General features: G+C 34.4%; 1 protein-coding gene across 3 annotated transcripts in view; it reads right to left on the minus strand.

The window, feature by feature from the left end:
- Positions 1-1879: 1879 nt before the first annotated feature.
- LOC124365061 (ribosomal protein S6 kinase alpha-5-like) overlaps positions 1880-16463 on the minus strand; it is a 299623-nt gene continuing 285039 nt past the window's right edge. For 2 of the 3 annotated variants that reach the window (XM_046820979.1, XM_046820977.1), the window contains exons 7-16: positions 13866-13969; positions 12831-13155; positions 12510-12626; positions 12137-12361; positions 11284-11454; positions 10116-10310; positions 8899-9049; positions 8221-8426; positions 5536-5635; positions 1880-4791 (exon numbers count right to left, since the gene is read on the minus strand). In XM_046820979.1, coding sequence (XP_046676935.1) covers positions 4325-4791; positions 5536-5635; positions 8221-8426; positions 8899-9049; positions 10116-10310; positions 11284-11454; positions 12137-12361; positions 12510-12626; positions 12831-13155; positions 13866-13969 — 2061 coding nt within the window. In that variant the 3' untranslated portion in view covers positions 1880-4324. The remainder of the gene's footprint in view (positions 4792-5535; positions 5636-8220; positions 8427-8898; positions 9050-10115; positions 10311-11283; positions 11455-12136; positions 12362-12509; positions 12627-12830; positions 13156-13865; positions 13970-16463) is intronic. The other variant, XM_046820978.1, reaches the window with a different exon arrangement.

Below are 16463 nucleotides of genomic sequence, written 5' to 3' on the forward strand. Positions count from 1 at the left end.
AAAAACCAAGACAGAGATGTGGACAATTTGCCCTGAAGATGTTCTAGATGTGGCTATACGAGTATCTTCCAGGCTGCAACGTATATCAAGCCTGGCAGTATTTCTTGTATTAACCTGACAATAGCACTACATAATCAAAGAGTAATGCTAGGCTGGCTGGATTGCTCTGCACCAGCAGCATATATAGAAAATTATTTTGGAGAGGGACTGACACACTGGATGGTTTAGGAAGTATAAAATACCCTAAAAATTATGGGCTCGGGGATTTTCCCCCTGAAATTAATGACCTCAATGATCTCATAAATGTGTTCTAAACTCATCATCATCATCATCATCATCTGACGTTTCCGTTATCACGGGTCGTCGTACACAGCCTCCTCCACTTTTGTCTGTCATTCCAGGTCTCCTCTTCCTCCACCTGCATTTTCTGTAGTCCCCTTCTCTCTATGTCTTTCCACACTTGGTCCCCCCATCTTCCTCTCGGTCTTCTTCCTCTTTCCTCCTTCTCCAGTGCTACTCTAGGCATTCTATTATCTCCCATCCTCTTCACATGCCCCATCCACTGTATTCTTCTTCTTTCCATTGTCTCTTGCAGTGAAACTACCTTCAATCTCTCTCTGGTTATTTCGTTCCTTATTCTATCTCTTCTTGTAGTCTTCTCTATCCCTCTTAAAAAATCTCATTTCTGCAGCTTGCAATCTGCTTAAATCATTTTTAGTCCACGTCCACGTCTCTGCTCCATATAATAAATAATGTGGTTTTAGGAAAGGTAGGTCAACGGTGGATGCTATTTTTGTGATGAGACAAGTGTTAGAAAAGAGGTGGGAATACGGAAAAGATACAATGGTAGCTTTTATAGACCTACAGAAGGCATATGATAAGGTACTGAGAGAAAGGATATGGGAGAGTATGAGAAAGAGAGGATTGCGTGAGGGTGTTTAGAACTCATGTTCTAAACTAATGAGTTCAATTTTTACATCAATCTAAAATTTCAGGGAGGAGGGCTTGGTCCCTCTCCCTCATTAACACCCATGCTCTGCACTTAACAATCAGTGTATCTCTTACATTAATAGCTAAAGAAAGCTAAAGAGTCTGTACATTTGTAGGTTTTTGATTTCCAAAAATAACCTGCCTCCAAACAACATTAGTATTAGTTAGTACTTGACGTTTTTCAATCTTGTTCACCTGTATCAACAAATACAGACCAAACAACACCTGACGTGTTAGTAAACAAGTGATGTCAAAGAGTGCTTAGCAACTTAACTATTGGTAATATTTACTGTTGAAATGGGTGATTCTTGTCAATCTAGTGAAATTAGAGAACTCCTTTTTTGATTCTAATATCAGTGACTTTCCCGAATGTCAACAACCCTGGTGATGAAGTAAGTGATAACTTTGTTTTGAATATTTATTGATTGCTTACATGTATATATATAACAATATAAACTACTAAATTTCGGATTCACAACTAAATTTGGCTTAATGTGGCCTCTTATTTTTGTTTAGGAATGAAATGGAAACCTCTCATATGAAAAATTCTTTTTAAATTTAGAACACTAATACATGTTTTACATTATGATCAAGTAAATTTTGTGATTCTATCTATAGTTTTTTTCTGAAAAAAATTATATTGTGCTACCCTTCATACATACCATCAGTTTTATAATTTTATAAATAAAAAAATATCAGCAAAACACAAGGATTAAAGGGTTAATACCATATTAGTATTTTTTTATCATCACGAATAAAATTATTGTTTACAGAGCACTCACAATCAGCAATGGTATAATGATAGACCATAAGGATCTTTTACCAAGCAATGAACTAAATTTTATTAAGAACTATAAGTATAATGTTAGGAAAAAAATCAAATCCATTATGCATTTATACTAATAAATTTTATTCAAATTCCCAACATTTATATATTATGGTCTATAATACATAAAATAGGCAAATGTACAAATAGACAGAAATCCATATAGATATATAACAATTTACTTGTATCAGACAAATTTTGCAAGATTAACTATCTATTTATTGATAGTTAAATCATGCAAAACTCTAAATTGAATGCACTTTAATTCTATCAATACAAATATCACCTGTTGAATTACAAAAATAAACATGTCTATCTGCATCACAGAACAATTTAGTATTGTATTAAGGCATATTACTGACTCATGTACAGTACACAATAACCATGAACAACATTCTTACATCATAACCTCGTTCCCCTCCAAGCTCTATATTATTAGCAAAACTTACATTTAAGAACTATAATGTAAAAAGGTCAGTTATTAAAAATCAAATTATTATAATTTTATATATAAACCACATTGGTAAAAGGTTAATTACAATACGGTTTACTTAAAAATCGTTAATAAATGGCCACTTTACAATATTTTTCTTGAACATAACATTTTCATCTGATTCATTTGTGAAAAACAAAATGTGTACAAGGAAAATCGTGTACGCTTAGAGAGGAACCAGTTTACAATGTCAGTTAAAGCTTGTGTTTTCATAAAGCTTGAAAGGAAAATTTCAACGAGAAAAAGGCTAGAATTACGCCTAAATTATGTTTTGAAGTATAATAAATGAAATGAAAGTGGTCCTTTTTACTTAAAATTTACTTCATCAGAGTGAGCCACTTCCTTTCAAGCTTTTCAAGTCCAATACATACAACTGACTCCGTATTGAGTCAATACAAGTGAACAATGTCAACCTGTTCATAGTATAACAAAAGAACAATAGTGGACCTGAATGTACTGTGATTTCTGTTTGTCTACTTTTTTGTACCATGTATATTTATTGGAGATATTGTGACGTATTTGTCTTTGTTCACTATACTGACCGGCAAGAGCGTTGTATTTGGCCTTGTCACACCCACATTCACGCTAGGAATTGTAAGACCTATCACATGTGCTTATCAAATTAGTCCTAAAAAACCAAACAAAATATACTTGTAAAGGCCAAACTTCTAAATAACACTCATCACGTATTTTATGAAAATTTAATGAGTTTGATCCTACTTAAATAATCATTAACACGGAGTAATTGAATTAATAATTTAATAAAGAATACGCTGAAGATCAAGCTTTACATGATATGTTGCTATATGGCTGAGGAAAACTTAAATATGTTACAAATTACGAGTAACGTAAACAGCTATCACTAGACTTATTTTTATAGAGGTAACACAATAAAAGGCACTTCAATGTAAAATAAACTTAAAATTTATTTAAAAAAAAACTTCTTAGAGATCACTGAAGACTCTGATCTCTTGGAAAAGAGTTGTTTTTACAAACTACAACCAGTTTGGTCATCACTTAGTTAAAATAAATGATCAATATATAACTACTCAATCAATGATCAATGGAAAAATTAAGTATACAATTTTTATAATGAAAAGATATTGTTTTTATGCAGTGGTGACAGTTTTTAATGTATCATCATTGTTTTATAGTAGAAAAGGTTTTTATTGTATTTTATTCTGTCAACCTGTACCAAAATAAATATAATGTTTGTATTTTTTTAAATGTAACATATTTAAGTTTAATAACATACTTGGTGATATAACATATATCATCTCAAACTCAATCTTCAAAAAATGTAGCAAAATTTCAAAAAATAATAAAATGTTATAATTAATTAAAACAAATTGAACATATTCAATTATGTCAAACTAAATGCATACAATCTTAAAAACAAAAATAAAATACTAATAATTACAAGGAGTTTTTACAAAATATAATTAATGAATCCTTCCTGATAATTGCGAGTTCTAAAAATTTGTGACTAAATAATACATAAATATTAAATGTCTAAAACTAATTAAATATCTTTTACCTCAAGAATTATAGTCATCTCATCTTCCTCTTCTTTTTTAGACATTTCGTGGCATTTTTATTGAAACAGCTTCATCACATTGTTAAAGGCAATTGTTAGTCAAGTTTCCAGAAAGTTTTGCTCAGTCATTACTTGTTAGGACTCGCAATTATCAAGAAGGATTGATTCATTGTATTTTTAATTGTAGTCATTAAAAATGAGGTAATTGTAAAATGAAAGTAGAACAGATTTGCTTTGTAAGGATTGTCACTCAACCTAATAGGCAATTTGTTAAATATACATTGTAAACATAGAGTATCGAGTGATGTACAAGTTAATCCTTCCGTAAGTGCAAATATTAGTCTACTTCCACTTTCAAATGTCTTTTACAATATACAGGGTAAGTTAGGAAAACAAATTGTTCTAAATGAATTGTAGAGTAATTATCATAGCACAATTTATTTTCCAAATGTTTTAACATTAAATTTGTCCTAAGGAATTAATCATCAATCGTGATGATTTCGGGGTGTTTCTCCGAACGATGTCTGTGGTGTCTCGACCGGTGGTGGTGCTTCCGGTGCCTCTTTCCTTTGGTCTTCCTCTCCTCTTTTCTTTCCCTCTTGGCATCAGGTGACGAGTCCGACTCGAGCTTACGCTTCTTGGCGCGGGTGAGGGGTCCCACCAACTGTTCACTCTCACTGACCGAGGGAAGACGGTCCGACACTTGCTCGTACGAGCCCACTTCAAGGTCCTGCACGAAGTCCGCATGACTGGGTCCTGCAGCTTGAGCGGCACAGGCCAACAGTGTTAATGCGGCTGCGTGTACACTGTCACACGACTCGGATGATGACAGGCTCGACAGGTATTCTTGCACACGGTTCTCACTGAAGCTGAACAACTCGCAGCTGTCGGTGTTGGATGGGGCAGGTCTTGACAGCGAGGACGTTGCTTGGACGGACGAACGGCCTGCAATGTAACAGTAGGCAATTAAACACTCATTCCATTAAGAAAAGGTTTGTTTTGTTTCATTATAGATCAGGTTTCATGAGACTTGTACTAATCTAAGTAAAGAATCAATAAGGAAGCAAGTTATAACCACTCTCAATCATTTATAGTATAGCTTGTTTAGCTTGTTTAATACATATTTTGAAATTCTATCAGTCAGTCCTGGACTCCTTAACCCATTAACAGTTAATTAAAAATAACTAAAATCATTCTGTTTTCCTAATATTTTCAGCCTTTTTTTTAGACAAATTTTCTTTAATATATTAAGTCTTTTATGCAATAAAATTCAATAAACAAACATTTTTCAATTAAAATTTATTTTAAAGCTAACTTAGTCTAAAATTTATCTGTTAACAAATTTTATTAAACTTTTACAGCATTTTTCTTTTGTAACTAATTGTCAAAACAAAAAATTGGCAGTCTTTTTTACCTGAAATCCCAATAACATATTCAAAGTTTGCGTTTTTTTTTACTATTTCATTCAGCTACATTTTATAGGTGCTTTATTTTCACCTATTTAGCCCTGGTCTGCACAGATAGGCAATCTTTCTAGTGACAAAAGGATAAGGGCAACTTAATATTACGTTGAATAAGAGAAGATAATGGGGCAAAAGCATTGAAATGAATTATGTCAGAACCCCACTAAGGCTAAGTACAGTTACAAAAAAATATTATTTGCAAGGAGTTTTGATTAATAACACTTACCTGAGGAACTTGAACTAGAATAGCTGCTAAAGCAACTGTTAACATCAGAAGGTTTCTTCTTCAGTCTCCTGCGTTGAGCGAGTTTCGCGTTCACAACATCCTGGAAATAAAAAAAAAAATAAGATAGTGTTCCCCGTAAAGGTGTCTTTGATTGAATACAACAATATTTTTTACGAACATTATTAAAAGCAATGGAATAAAGAAATGTGTGCTTTCCCTTCTTCTTATATATTCACATAAACATTCACTTTAATCTCAATATTTTCTCACATAGATTGGGATAAAATCGTATACAGATTAAAGCACTTGGTACTTGTAAATGTTGCAACTGTTACGGATGGAGCTGATAACTGAGACAAAGACTAGGCATCAAAGTAATACTGTCAAATAACAGGCTGCCAATAAGGAGATATTCAGGCTCATGCGTTGCTAAAGCTAAACAAAACGCAAGAACTTCCGGAAACAGGAGAAGGAACGACATGAGTTTTTGAAAAGTGGTGGAATAATGGCACCAGATGAAGAAACTGCCTCTTTTGTAACAGCTTGTACATATGTATCATGGAACCAAGAGCTTCTGCTCAAATGGTCTGAAACATCGATTGCCCGAGTGGAGAGGAAGGACGCAGCCACACCGATGGCAGCTTTGAACAAGTAGTTTAGAACATTAGACTTGGACACGAAGATATCTACTAGTGCTGTGGCTCCTTCTGACATATGTTGTGTGTGAAATCAACCTTCCTCTACTTCCCCGTACATTTTAGATGCTGCTTTAATCTCCCAAAAACCAATCAGCCATACTGCTATCTAAGCCCAGCCACGGACACTCCCTGGTACAACTTCTTCTTCCTGAACCGTTGATAGCACTCAATACAGCTATTGATATCTAATAGGTATATGAATGGTCATCTCAATCTACATCAGTTTACGAAGATCAAGGCCTCGCCAGAGGGCTTGAGCTTAATAATTTTGCTACCGATCTGGATGGAGATGAACATTAAGATATCTACAGAGACACCAGTGTCTATGTTAGGTTTTATCGAGGATCAGAGGGCAGAAGTAGAAAACAGAGTGTCTATTGCAGGCTTATATAACAGTCTAGTTAATTGGCCCTTGGGAGATTAAAGCTGCATCTAAAATGGACGGGGATGTAGAGGAAAGTCGATTGCGCACAGAAGATATGTCAGAAGGAGCCAAAGCACTAGTGGATATCTTCATGTCCAAGTCTAGTGTGCTAAACTACTTGTTCAAAGCTGCCATCACTGTGGCTACGTGCTGCCTCCCTACTCAGACAATCAATGCGTTAGACCACGTGAGCAGAAGCTCTTGGTTCCATGATACAGATGTACAAGCAGTTACAAAAAAGGCAGTTTCATCATCTGGTTCCATTATGCCAACACTTTTCAAAAACTCATGTCGTTCTTTCGCCTGTTTCTGGAAGTTCTTACGTTTTGTTTAGCTTTAGCACTGCATGAGCCTAAATATATCCTTACTGGCAGTCTGTTACTTGACATCAATTGTCTCAATTTTCATCTCCATCCGTAACAGTTGCAACATTTACCAACACCAACTCTGAGTAAAGTTTGGTCTCAGTAAATGCTGCAACCGGTCCAGATGAACCTGACAATCGAGATACCAGTACCAGGATATCCACTGACTACTATCTTAGGCTCATGCAGTGCAAAACCAAGGCCATCAACAGGAGAAAGTACAACATGAGTTTTCGAAAAGTGTTGCAATGCAGAATCCAATAATGCTCCTGTTTTCTTATAGTTTGCTTTATCATGGAACCTAGAAACTGCGTGTCGTCTAATCAGATTGTTTGAGTGGAAAGGCAGAACCCAGTGATGTTAGGTCTAAACTGGTAGTTTGAACTGACTGGGAAATGAAGACATAACGAGTACTTAACCCCTACTGAGATATCTTCTGTGCAAAATTAAACTCCTCTACTACCCCGTTCAACTCAGATGATGCTTTAATCTCCCAAGCGCCAATCAACAGAGTCACTGTGTTGGCTTACAAACAGAAATTGCTACACTATTCAAGACAGTAACATTGTAAGTGTAAATTTTAAATGCTGATAAAATTAATATCGATTTTCAAGCTATAGTTGTTTACTGTAATAATAAGAAATCAAATTTTACTTTTAATTTAAAAAATCTTACTTAACAGATAATTTGAATATTGAATTACTGAATCCCACTTTGTGTGAAAATATTGTGATTAATATGGATAATAAATTGAAAAAAGCACTTGTGACATAACATAATAATTATGAAGAGGGCTAATCAACGTGGCGTGGAAGAGAACACTTTTTGTATGGTAACAGATAAAAAAATGTTTAAAAACACAAAACAGTTTTAATTATTCAGAATAAAATGCAAGAATGGTTTTTTTTTACTTGCCTTTAAAGAATTATATAAAACACAAAATAATTATTCAAAAATTTAGAAGTGTTGTAAATATAAAATTTAAGTATATTTCTCCTTATGGACTTTCAAAGGTAAGATTTAAATTATCATTAAATGTGTGTTGTATCAGATACAAGAGAGAAGGATTTAATTTGGAAGTATTAAAAGTGTTTTGATACTAAGGTTTGTTAAATTGTCATGAGTGAACAAATATCATCCTGCCATTGATTGATACATGAAAATTAATGTTATGATCAACTTTTTACTGTTACCATACCTGCAATCTGAAGCCCTCTCTGTGGGCTTGGTGGAAGGCATTGAAGGCATGTTTGACTGCCATTTCGGCAGACCGGTGGGAAGAGCCCGCTGTGAGCACATCAGGGGTCATGAGCGGGGTGGCAGACACATCACAACCTTGTACCCAGGGGTGAACCATCAGCGCAGACATGCGCAGTCTCCGGCGCGGATCCACCGTCAACAGTCCTACCACCACACAATAATATTGTTAAGAATTTCTATCAAACCTGATTACAACTACTGTATATATGAAATTAAATTTTTTTAAATTTCTAATTAGTGTTATTTTTTACCTAACACTAGGTACAAGGTAAAAAATTACTATTTTATATTGCACAAACTTTATTATTTGTGAGAAATATTTTAAAAACATATTACCATTTAACTTTTTTGAAAATACAATCCATAATTATCAATGGCTCAGATTCTAGTATATAATGAAAATAAATTTGCAAAATCAGATCACTTGAAGTAGTAAGTAAATACTAAACTTTGGCACAATGCCTTAGTAGGTGACTGTAGGCACCTTTAGTGTGGTCAGTATTTATTTTCTGAATTGCATAATTGTATTTCACATCTTAGAGCTTGGTTGATAGTCTACGGAAAATTTACCTCTGAAACAAATTTAAATGTACACTACTAAAAGCGTGAGGTTTACCTTTGGTAAGTGATTTGGCTTCATGGGACACAGAGCACCATGACTCGGCATGAAAGTGGAATTCACCGGACTTAATACGGGCGATGACTGCCGACGGGCTTTCATCCCTGGACCTGGCATGGAATGGTGCTCTTCCACTCAACATAGTGTACTGCAAAATAACAAACCGTTTTGCTGTTAGAGATACAAAGACACAAAGGTAATTTAGGGAAGACAAGAGGACATGGTTTCCATACTCCAGTTATGATTAAGTTCTTCAAATATGTTAGAAATAATGATCCAATCAGTATGAGGTCCCCAATGGGTGACTCTAAGGTGAAGCATATTGCTTTACAAAGTAAACATACTACCAAAGCACACATATTAATCAGACATTTGCTGTATTTGGGGATTGCAGTAATCCAAAAAAAAAACCGTTAACGTTGATCACATGATGTAACATTAATGTTTTTTTTTACTAAGCAACAGAGAAATGACCGAATTGTATGCTCTAGTTATTGGAGAAAGATAATTCAGCTTGCTAGGTGAATGAAAATGTACATAATGCCTACCCACTGGAGGACTAATTGACTAGCCTTCGATTACTCAGTTTTAATTTTAATATTCTAACTTTCACCTGTTTTAATAAGTGTTTTGTAATTATAAATGTAATTTGTAATTATAAAAATTATATTTTAATTTTTTCTGGTATTTTATTTTTTTATATGGTCTACTTGTATTAATTTTTCAACATATTCAAAATCTATTGTAAACCATGTCCTCTTCATGAGCCAAATAACACAATTTTTTGCTGAAACACAATTTTTAGTTTTCTCAAAAAACTGAGAAAGGGAATTAAAGCTCATTCAAATTAGATTTGCAACAAAACCACGACAGTCTAAATACTCTTGGTTATTAATACTTGTTGAAGAAACGTTACCACAAAATCTCAATTTATAACAAACTTTAATAATTCATAATTTAATGAAAAGCGATTGTTGGGACATCTTGAGATTATACTGAACATTGTAATAGTTGAACAATTAACAACGTAAAAAGCTTTGAAAGGGGTTTAGTATGAAAGCTTTTTGCTACTTCAAGATTTACTTAACAGATTTCCCATTTCATTGGATGCATTTCATACTTAGAAAAACAGTAAAAATAATATTAAAACAGTTATTCTGAACTAAAAAAACATGTTTATAATAAACACATTTTAGTATGGTATACAAACTGACCAGGATCACTCCGAGACTCCAAACGTCGCAGTTCTCATCATAGCCGTCACCAGCCTGTGACAGTACCTCTGGGGCAGCGTAGTGCAGCGTGAAGCATGGGGTGTGCAAAGAGTCCCCCTCCTTCTTCTGTTGGGCGAATCCAAAGTCTACGATCTTGATGGTGGAGTTTGGTGATTTATCAGCAAACAGCATATTCTAAAAACAAATCATTGTTGTTAAGCACTGTTACGGTAGATTCAAAATTTTCTAATATAAGAGAACACAATATAAATTTAGATTAGTAGTTAAAATATTAATAGATCTCACAAAAGTGTTTGACTGTATTTCACATGGATTATTATTGAGTAAACTGTTTTATTATGGATTTAAGAACAAAGAGCTTGCATTAATAAATTCCTTTCTTAGCGATAGGAAGCAAATGGTTGATCAGGAACAAGATGTATCTAGTTTTAGAAATGTTATTATTGGGGTGCCTCAAGGATCTGTCCTTAGCCCCCTTTATTTGTAATAATAATTAATGATTTTGCTTTGAACGTTCCTTGTCCATCAGTTTTATATGTAGATGACACTACGGAAAGAAACGTATCAAGAGTGATATTTCTTATGCAAAAATGATCACATTGTATGACCATTAGCGTGACTGTATGACCAAAACACAGAGAGAAAGAATGTACAAAAAAAAGAATTAAATAAACCTATTGCTGTCTAATTGATGTAAAGGAAATAATTAGTGATCCAACAGTTAGAAATAACCTATATAAATATTGCATTAGAAACAATTATCTATTAGATTTAATATCAGTTAGGATAGAAAAAAACTAGGAACAGCCATATTTATATTAAGTTGAAACTTTTAAACAAACTACTAGAAAACACATGCCCCTAAATAATTTTAAAGCAGTTTTAGTGAATTGTTTAAAAGAAAATGTTTTTATTCAATAGAAGAGTTTATGACCTATGATATTAGTAATCTTAACTTTCAATTTTTTGTCTTTTATTTTTATATGGATATTTTAATGTATTTTTCTTGTTAAATAGTTGTATATTTTTTAAATTAAATTTTTAATGTAGTATAAGTTATGACATGGATATTGCTAGTTCAACAACGCAGCACATACAGGTTCAGAATTTCTTTGAAATAGAAAAACACATCAATACTCTTGCTTACCTCAGGTTTGAGATCTCGGTGGACAACTCCCCTCGCATGCATGAAACTGACAGCACACACTAACTGCTTCATGATCCGACTTGCCTCAGTCTCAGTGAACCGATCTTTACACCTGATCCTTTCTAGTAGTTCGCCTCCTTGTAGCAGTTCCAGTACTATGTACGTGTGAACCTGTACATCATTTCAAATTATACCATCTGTCAAGAACAGTAGTTTAGAACTAAAGAATCATTAAGTTTACACATAAGTTGGAAAATTACTCATACGATTTCTAAAAATATTCATGTCAAATTTATAATTTGTGCACTAAAAGATTATTACATTAGCACAACAATAAACAGACTAGTAGAAGACGCTGTTGAAACTATAGAATGAAGTCTGATTTTATGTTAATTCTCAATATATACATTTGAAGTCTAAAAGACAATGATTGACCAAACATATCTATCTCAACAGTTACTTACTGATCTGGGATTACCTAGAGTATAATATGACCACTCAATTTAAGATTGAGAAGGGTAAACATTAGGCCAGGCATCAAGTGAAAAAACTCCTGAATTTAGTAAAAGGGAAGCCTATTCCAGAAATGGTGTTTTTAACATTTCTTCTAAAATTTTAATAGACAATTAATTTCTACATCGTTCCTGACACCTTAAAGCGTAGGTCAAGTAATCGACTATCAACACAATTATTTTAGGACAATTACAATTATTCAGGACTGTAACATTTATAACAAAAAATATTCCAGGAGCATATTGCAGTCCTGCAATGAAACTCCTTTGTATAAACTTATGTCATCATTAGTTACGTTAATTTAAAACTATAAAAATTGTAAATACTGTTGATTACGCACCTCATCGTAAAATACTTCGTGGAGATTGACAATATTGGGATGGCCTTGACAGGCTCGAAGAAGGTTCACCTCCTGGCTACAGTCAATTTTGCGGCTGACGATCTTGACAGCGTAGGCCTGTCCTGTTGCCCGCTCCACGCAGCGTCGGCAGACTGAGAAACTGCCATCGCCCAATAACCCGTCCCTCTCCAGGTTGATGTCGTAATTTTGGAAAAAGGCAGAGTTCTGGAAAAATTATAACCAGTGTCTATGAAAATATTGAAATGGTCACTAATATAATGAAAAAATTATCAGTATGTGATCAATTTTATCAGTTGAAATATGAACACACAATAAATATGAATAAAATTGATTTCAGAAGAGTTCAACTTACCTTAAATTTACAGGCAATGATGTTGGCTGTGGAAGGTCTCTTATCGAATGGACGAAAAATCTCGTCACTGATGACGTTTTCCGTAAAGAGTACAGAGGGTGCTACATAAGAGTAGCCCTGTAAAAAAAAAAAACAGTTAGCAAAAATGTAATACTAAATTATAGCAAAGTAAGACAAAAATATTTGAACATCATTTTCAATGGTACAACCATTTTTTGTACAATAATATCAGACTATTTCAAAATTATAAAAACTTTACTTTTAGTCCAAAAGTAACTGACAAGCAAGGTGTAGATAATTTGGCTTTTTAATAGAACTTACTTTGAAAACCTTGTCGTAGTTGGGAGGAACTACAGCTGGTGAATCGGCTGGAACCATTTTGGTGAACTCTTCAGAGAAATTGCTGACGTCGAGCTCATTGGTGATCTTAGGAACGAATGGTGCTGGTATTGCTTTCCTCGCTAAATCATCCCAATTGATTTTCCTGAAGAATGGATGGCGTTTCAACTCCTCCGCGTCATCCTCTCCGCCTCCGAGTCGCTTCCTGGGGTCCTTCACTAGCAATTTGCTAATGAAGTCACTAACTTCAGATGACAAATAAGGCGGTATTGGTGGTGTCGTCTTCATGATTCGCCTGGAAATAATGCTGTGTCAACGACGAATGTCGTTACAGTTATAATTAGAAAGGGGAAATTTTGGAAAATACAATCAATTTATTAATCATAGGCTACCTTTAGAATAATTATAGTTCAGTTGCAATAAGAAAGTAACATTTTTGGAAAATACTATCAATTTATAGGTTACCATTAGAATAATTATAGTTTAAAACACAATATACAATGATCAAGTTAGTCTTTAACTGACAGGAGTAATACTCCTATCTATAGTATTCAACACCAGAGCTTACACGAGCTCAGTGAATTGTTTGGCGTGTCTCAATACTGAACATTTGGTAGCCAAAGTGGTAGCCAATGTGTTAAAAGACATTAAGAAAGGCTAATTTTCATGACATTTTGTTGTTCATGAAAATTATCACGTTGTAAATTATATTTCAATGAAACATTAGTTCCAAATGTTGAACTAATGTTTCACTGAAATAATAATTAGGAATGTTAAAATAATAGTAATAATTATAATTACAGTAAAACTTATATGATTACGACTAAGAAGCATTCAGACCAATTTTGCTTTTAACTTTGAAACTATAAGTTGTACTGCATAATAAATTTCCATGTATTAATTAAAGTATTATGCAGTTGTTAATTAGAGGAAAACTATTCAAAATTTGTTCTGTACATTAAAATTAGCATCATATTGCACTATTCTTTCAAATAATAAAAAGCTTAGTATCCTCACCTAGATATGTCTTGCTGAGTATTCCGCTCTCGTTCTACAGTGAATGGGGAGGCTCCTGTCAGTAATTCGTAGGTCAAAACACCCACACTCCACCAGTCTACAGCCTGTTGACAAACCAAATTGTTAAATGAATAGAGCTCTACATCCTAATTAGTAAATTATATAACATTAACACTCAGCCATAAGCTGCTGGGGCTGCAATGGTACTTGACAGATAATGTGACACAGAAAAATGATGCACAAATCATATTATAACATGTTCAAATGTCATATGGCTTAAATAAAAATTTTGTTGACAAAAGGTTACTGTGTTCAGCTTTTGCACACTACTTCTAATTCGCCTGTCCTAAAATCAGTACATGACTATTGTTGCATTGAAGGTGTTAAGTATACTTAATGTTACCTTCCAAAATTATTATCATATCTCTACATGTCAAGACTAATAAAATGTACAAAGTGAGAAATATTATTTGTTTTACTAAATTAATCAAATTTCATTTATTTTAATAAGCTTGCTTATGTTTCAATCAATAAAGTCCTATTCACCAACATTTTTATTTGTATATAGGAAATGTTATTCTTATGTAGAACCATCTGTCCTTTCCATTGAGAATGTCACTAAGTGACAAAATATTTTATTTGTATAATTCAAAAGTAACAAAAAATTCTATCCAATGAAAATATACTTTAGGTAGTGTAGTTAGTACTACATTAAGACTGAAATGAATGCGGATGCAGCACTAACCAAACAAGACAGTTCTTGTCTTGTTAGTTTGATTACAGGCCTTGTTGGGTCAAATTTCATTATTTCATGCGATCTGGAAACAGGTATTGTCAGCAAGATAACGCTTTACAGTCCACTTCCGATTATAGAGTCGACAGGACGAGACAGGACAACAATTATATTTGTCGAATGTGAAAGTATGTAGGTTGCTGATCAGCTGTTTATATACCTTGACACCAATATGGCGGAATGGCCTTCCCTCGAACCTTGTCTCGCTGTGCACTCAGTACTGTATGTTACCTAACGATCTGCTACCTATCACATCCGCTTCGTCTTCTATTGAACGAGTTTGGAAATAATTAACATGATTTATAAATAGAACATCTAGTTGTTTTTTTTATGTTTTACTGAATTGATAATGGAATAGGCCAACGAAAAAATTTATTTTAGAAAAGGAAACAGTGAAGCAATACATTATTAGCGTAGTTTACGTAACTGATGGGGGAGTTGTAGCCGACAAATGAAATAACTTTCGCCACAGGTCAGTTGAATGGTCCCTTAATAATTTTTACACCGACAGTAAGAGCTGTATTATCCTTTTATGTAGATAATTCCCTTTACAAAATTTCTCAACTTCTCTTGTGTTGTATGCACACAACACAAGTTATAGCCCGGTTTATTCGTCCAATGGGCCATTCACGGAATTCGCCCACGGAGCTACGTAAATCACGATACGCTTCTATTCCCATTCCGTAGCCCCGACACGGCAACGGGGGAATGGCGGAAGAGTTTCGATAGCCCGCCGCAACCGTGTCTGAACAGAGCCGTTCGCTGAGTGAAAGTGGGAATTATTTCTCTTGGCTCACTTCTAACAGTGCTTCACTGCTCTGCGTCCTCCGCCTCAGGGATCATAGCTGACTAACTTGGTCAGATCTTGAGTTAAATTAACACTATAAGTAAATATCTTTAGACATTAAATGGAGGGTAATTCCTGGATAGCCAATTCACTCACAATATGGCAATGGAAGAAAATAAAGACCGGATTCTGAAAAGTGAGTTCCTTGGTAAATCCAACCACCAGGCCAAGGACGCCGCAGAGAACCCGGACGGACACAGATTCCCATCGACATCATCGTTGAACCGTGAAATGTGCCTGGTTGATAAACAACCTGAAACCGCTGATAACGATGTTTTTAGCTTATTGCGGTATCAAGGACGTGATTAATCGGCCAAAGAGGATCGCATCCATGACTCAGCGCGGAGGCATTACCGATCTCTCAGGCCTGCCAATTACTGACACGTGCAACAAGCGCATCACTGCGTTCTGCCAAGAACGATTCTGGCCGTTCATTTGATGAACTGCCTCGACCGCTCTAAGTCCTGTCAAGTTCTTTAGGAGGCACAGATTTTTGTAGTTTTATCGGACTGAACAATCGATCGAGCGATGGAGTCATTTCAAAACTGTTCCCGCGATAAATGAACGGTTGCTAGAAGTAGCGACCACGGATAACGAACGAGAGTTGTATAACGACAGATAAAGCCGTCTGTCCGTGACCGGCCACTGCGCCGCGCGGTGTTGTGCCGACATGATTATTTGGGCACTATTCATTTCGTTTTACACAATTCACATTGACATTGTACGTGTAACTATTGTTGTAAAAATGCGCTTTAGAATTTATTTTGTTTTGTATTCGTAAAAAAAAATTATTATATAAATTTAATAATTATTACTATTTATCTAAATATTTTAACTATTGGTTTAAGGCACTTTTAAATTAAGGAAATCACAATAACATTTGATAAGATGAAATTGCTTCAGAACGACTTCTGACAACTCTCTCTGAGGAAACTTCGCGGGGAACAAAAAGGCACAT

This window comes from Homalodisca vitripennis, chromosome 6, assembly GCF_021130785.1.
Source record: "Homalodisca vitripennis isolate AUS2020 chromosome 6, UT_GWSS_2.1, whole genome shotgun sequence".
Lineage (NCBI taxonomy): Eukaryota > Metazoa > Arthropoda > Insecta > Hemiptera > Cicadellidae > Homalodisca > Homalodisca vitripennis.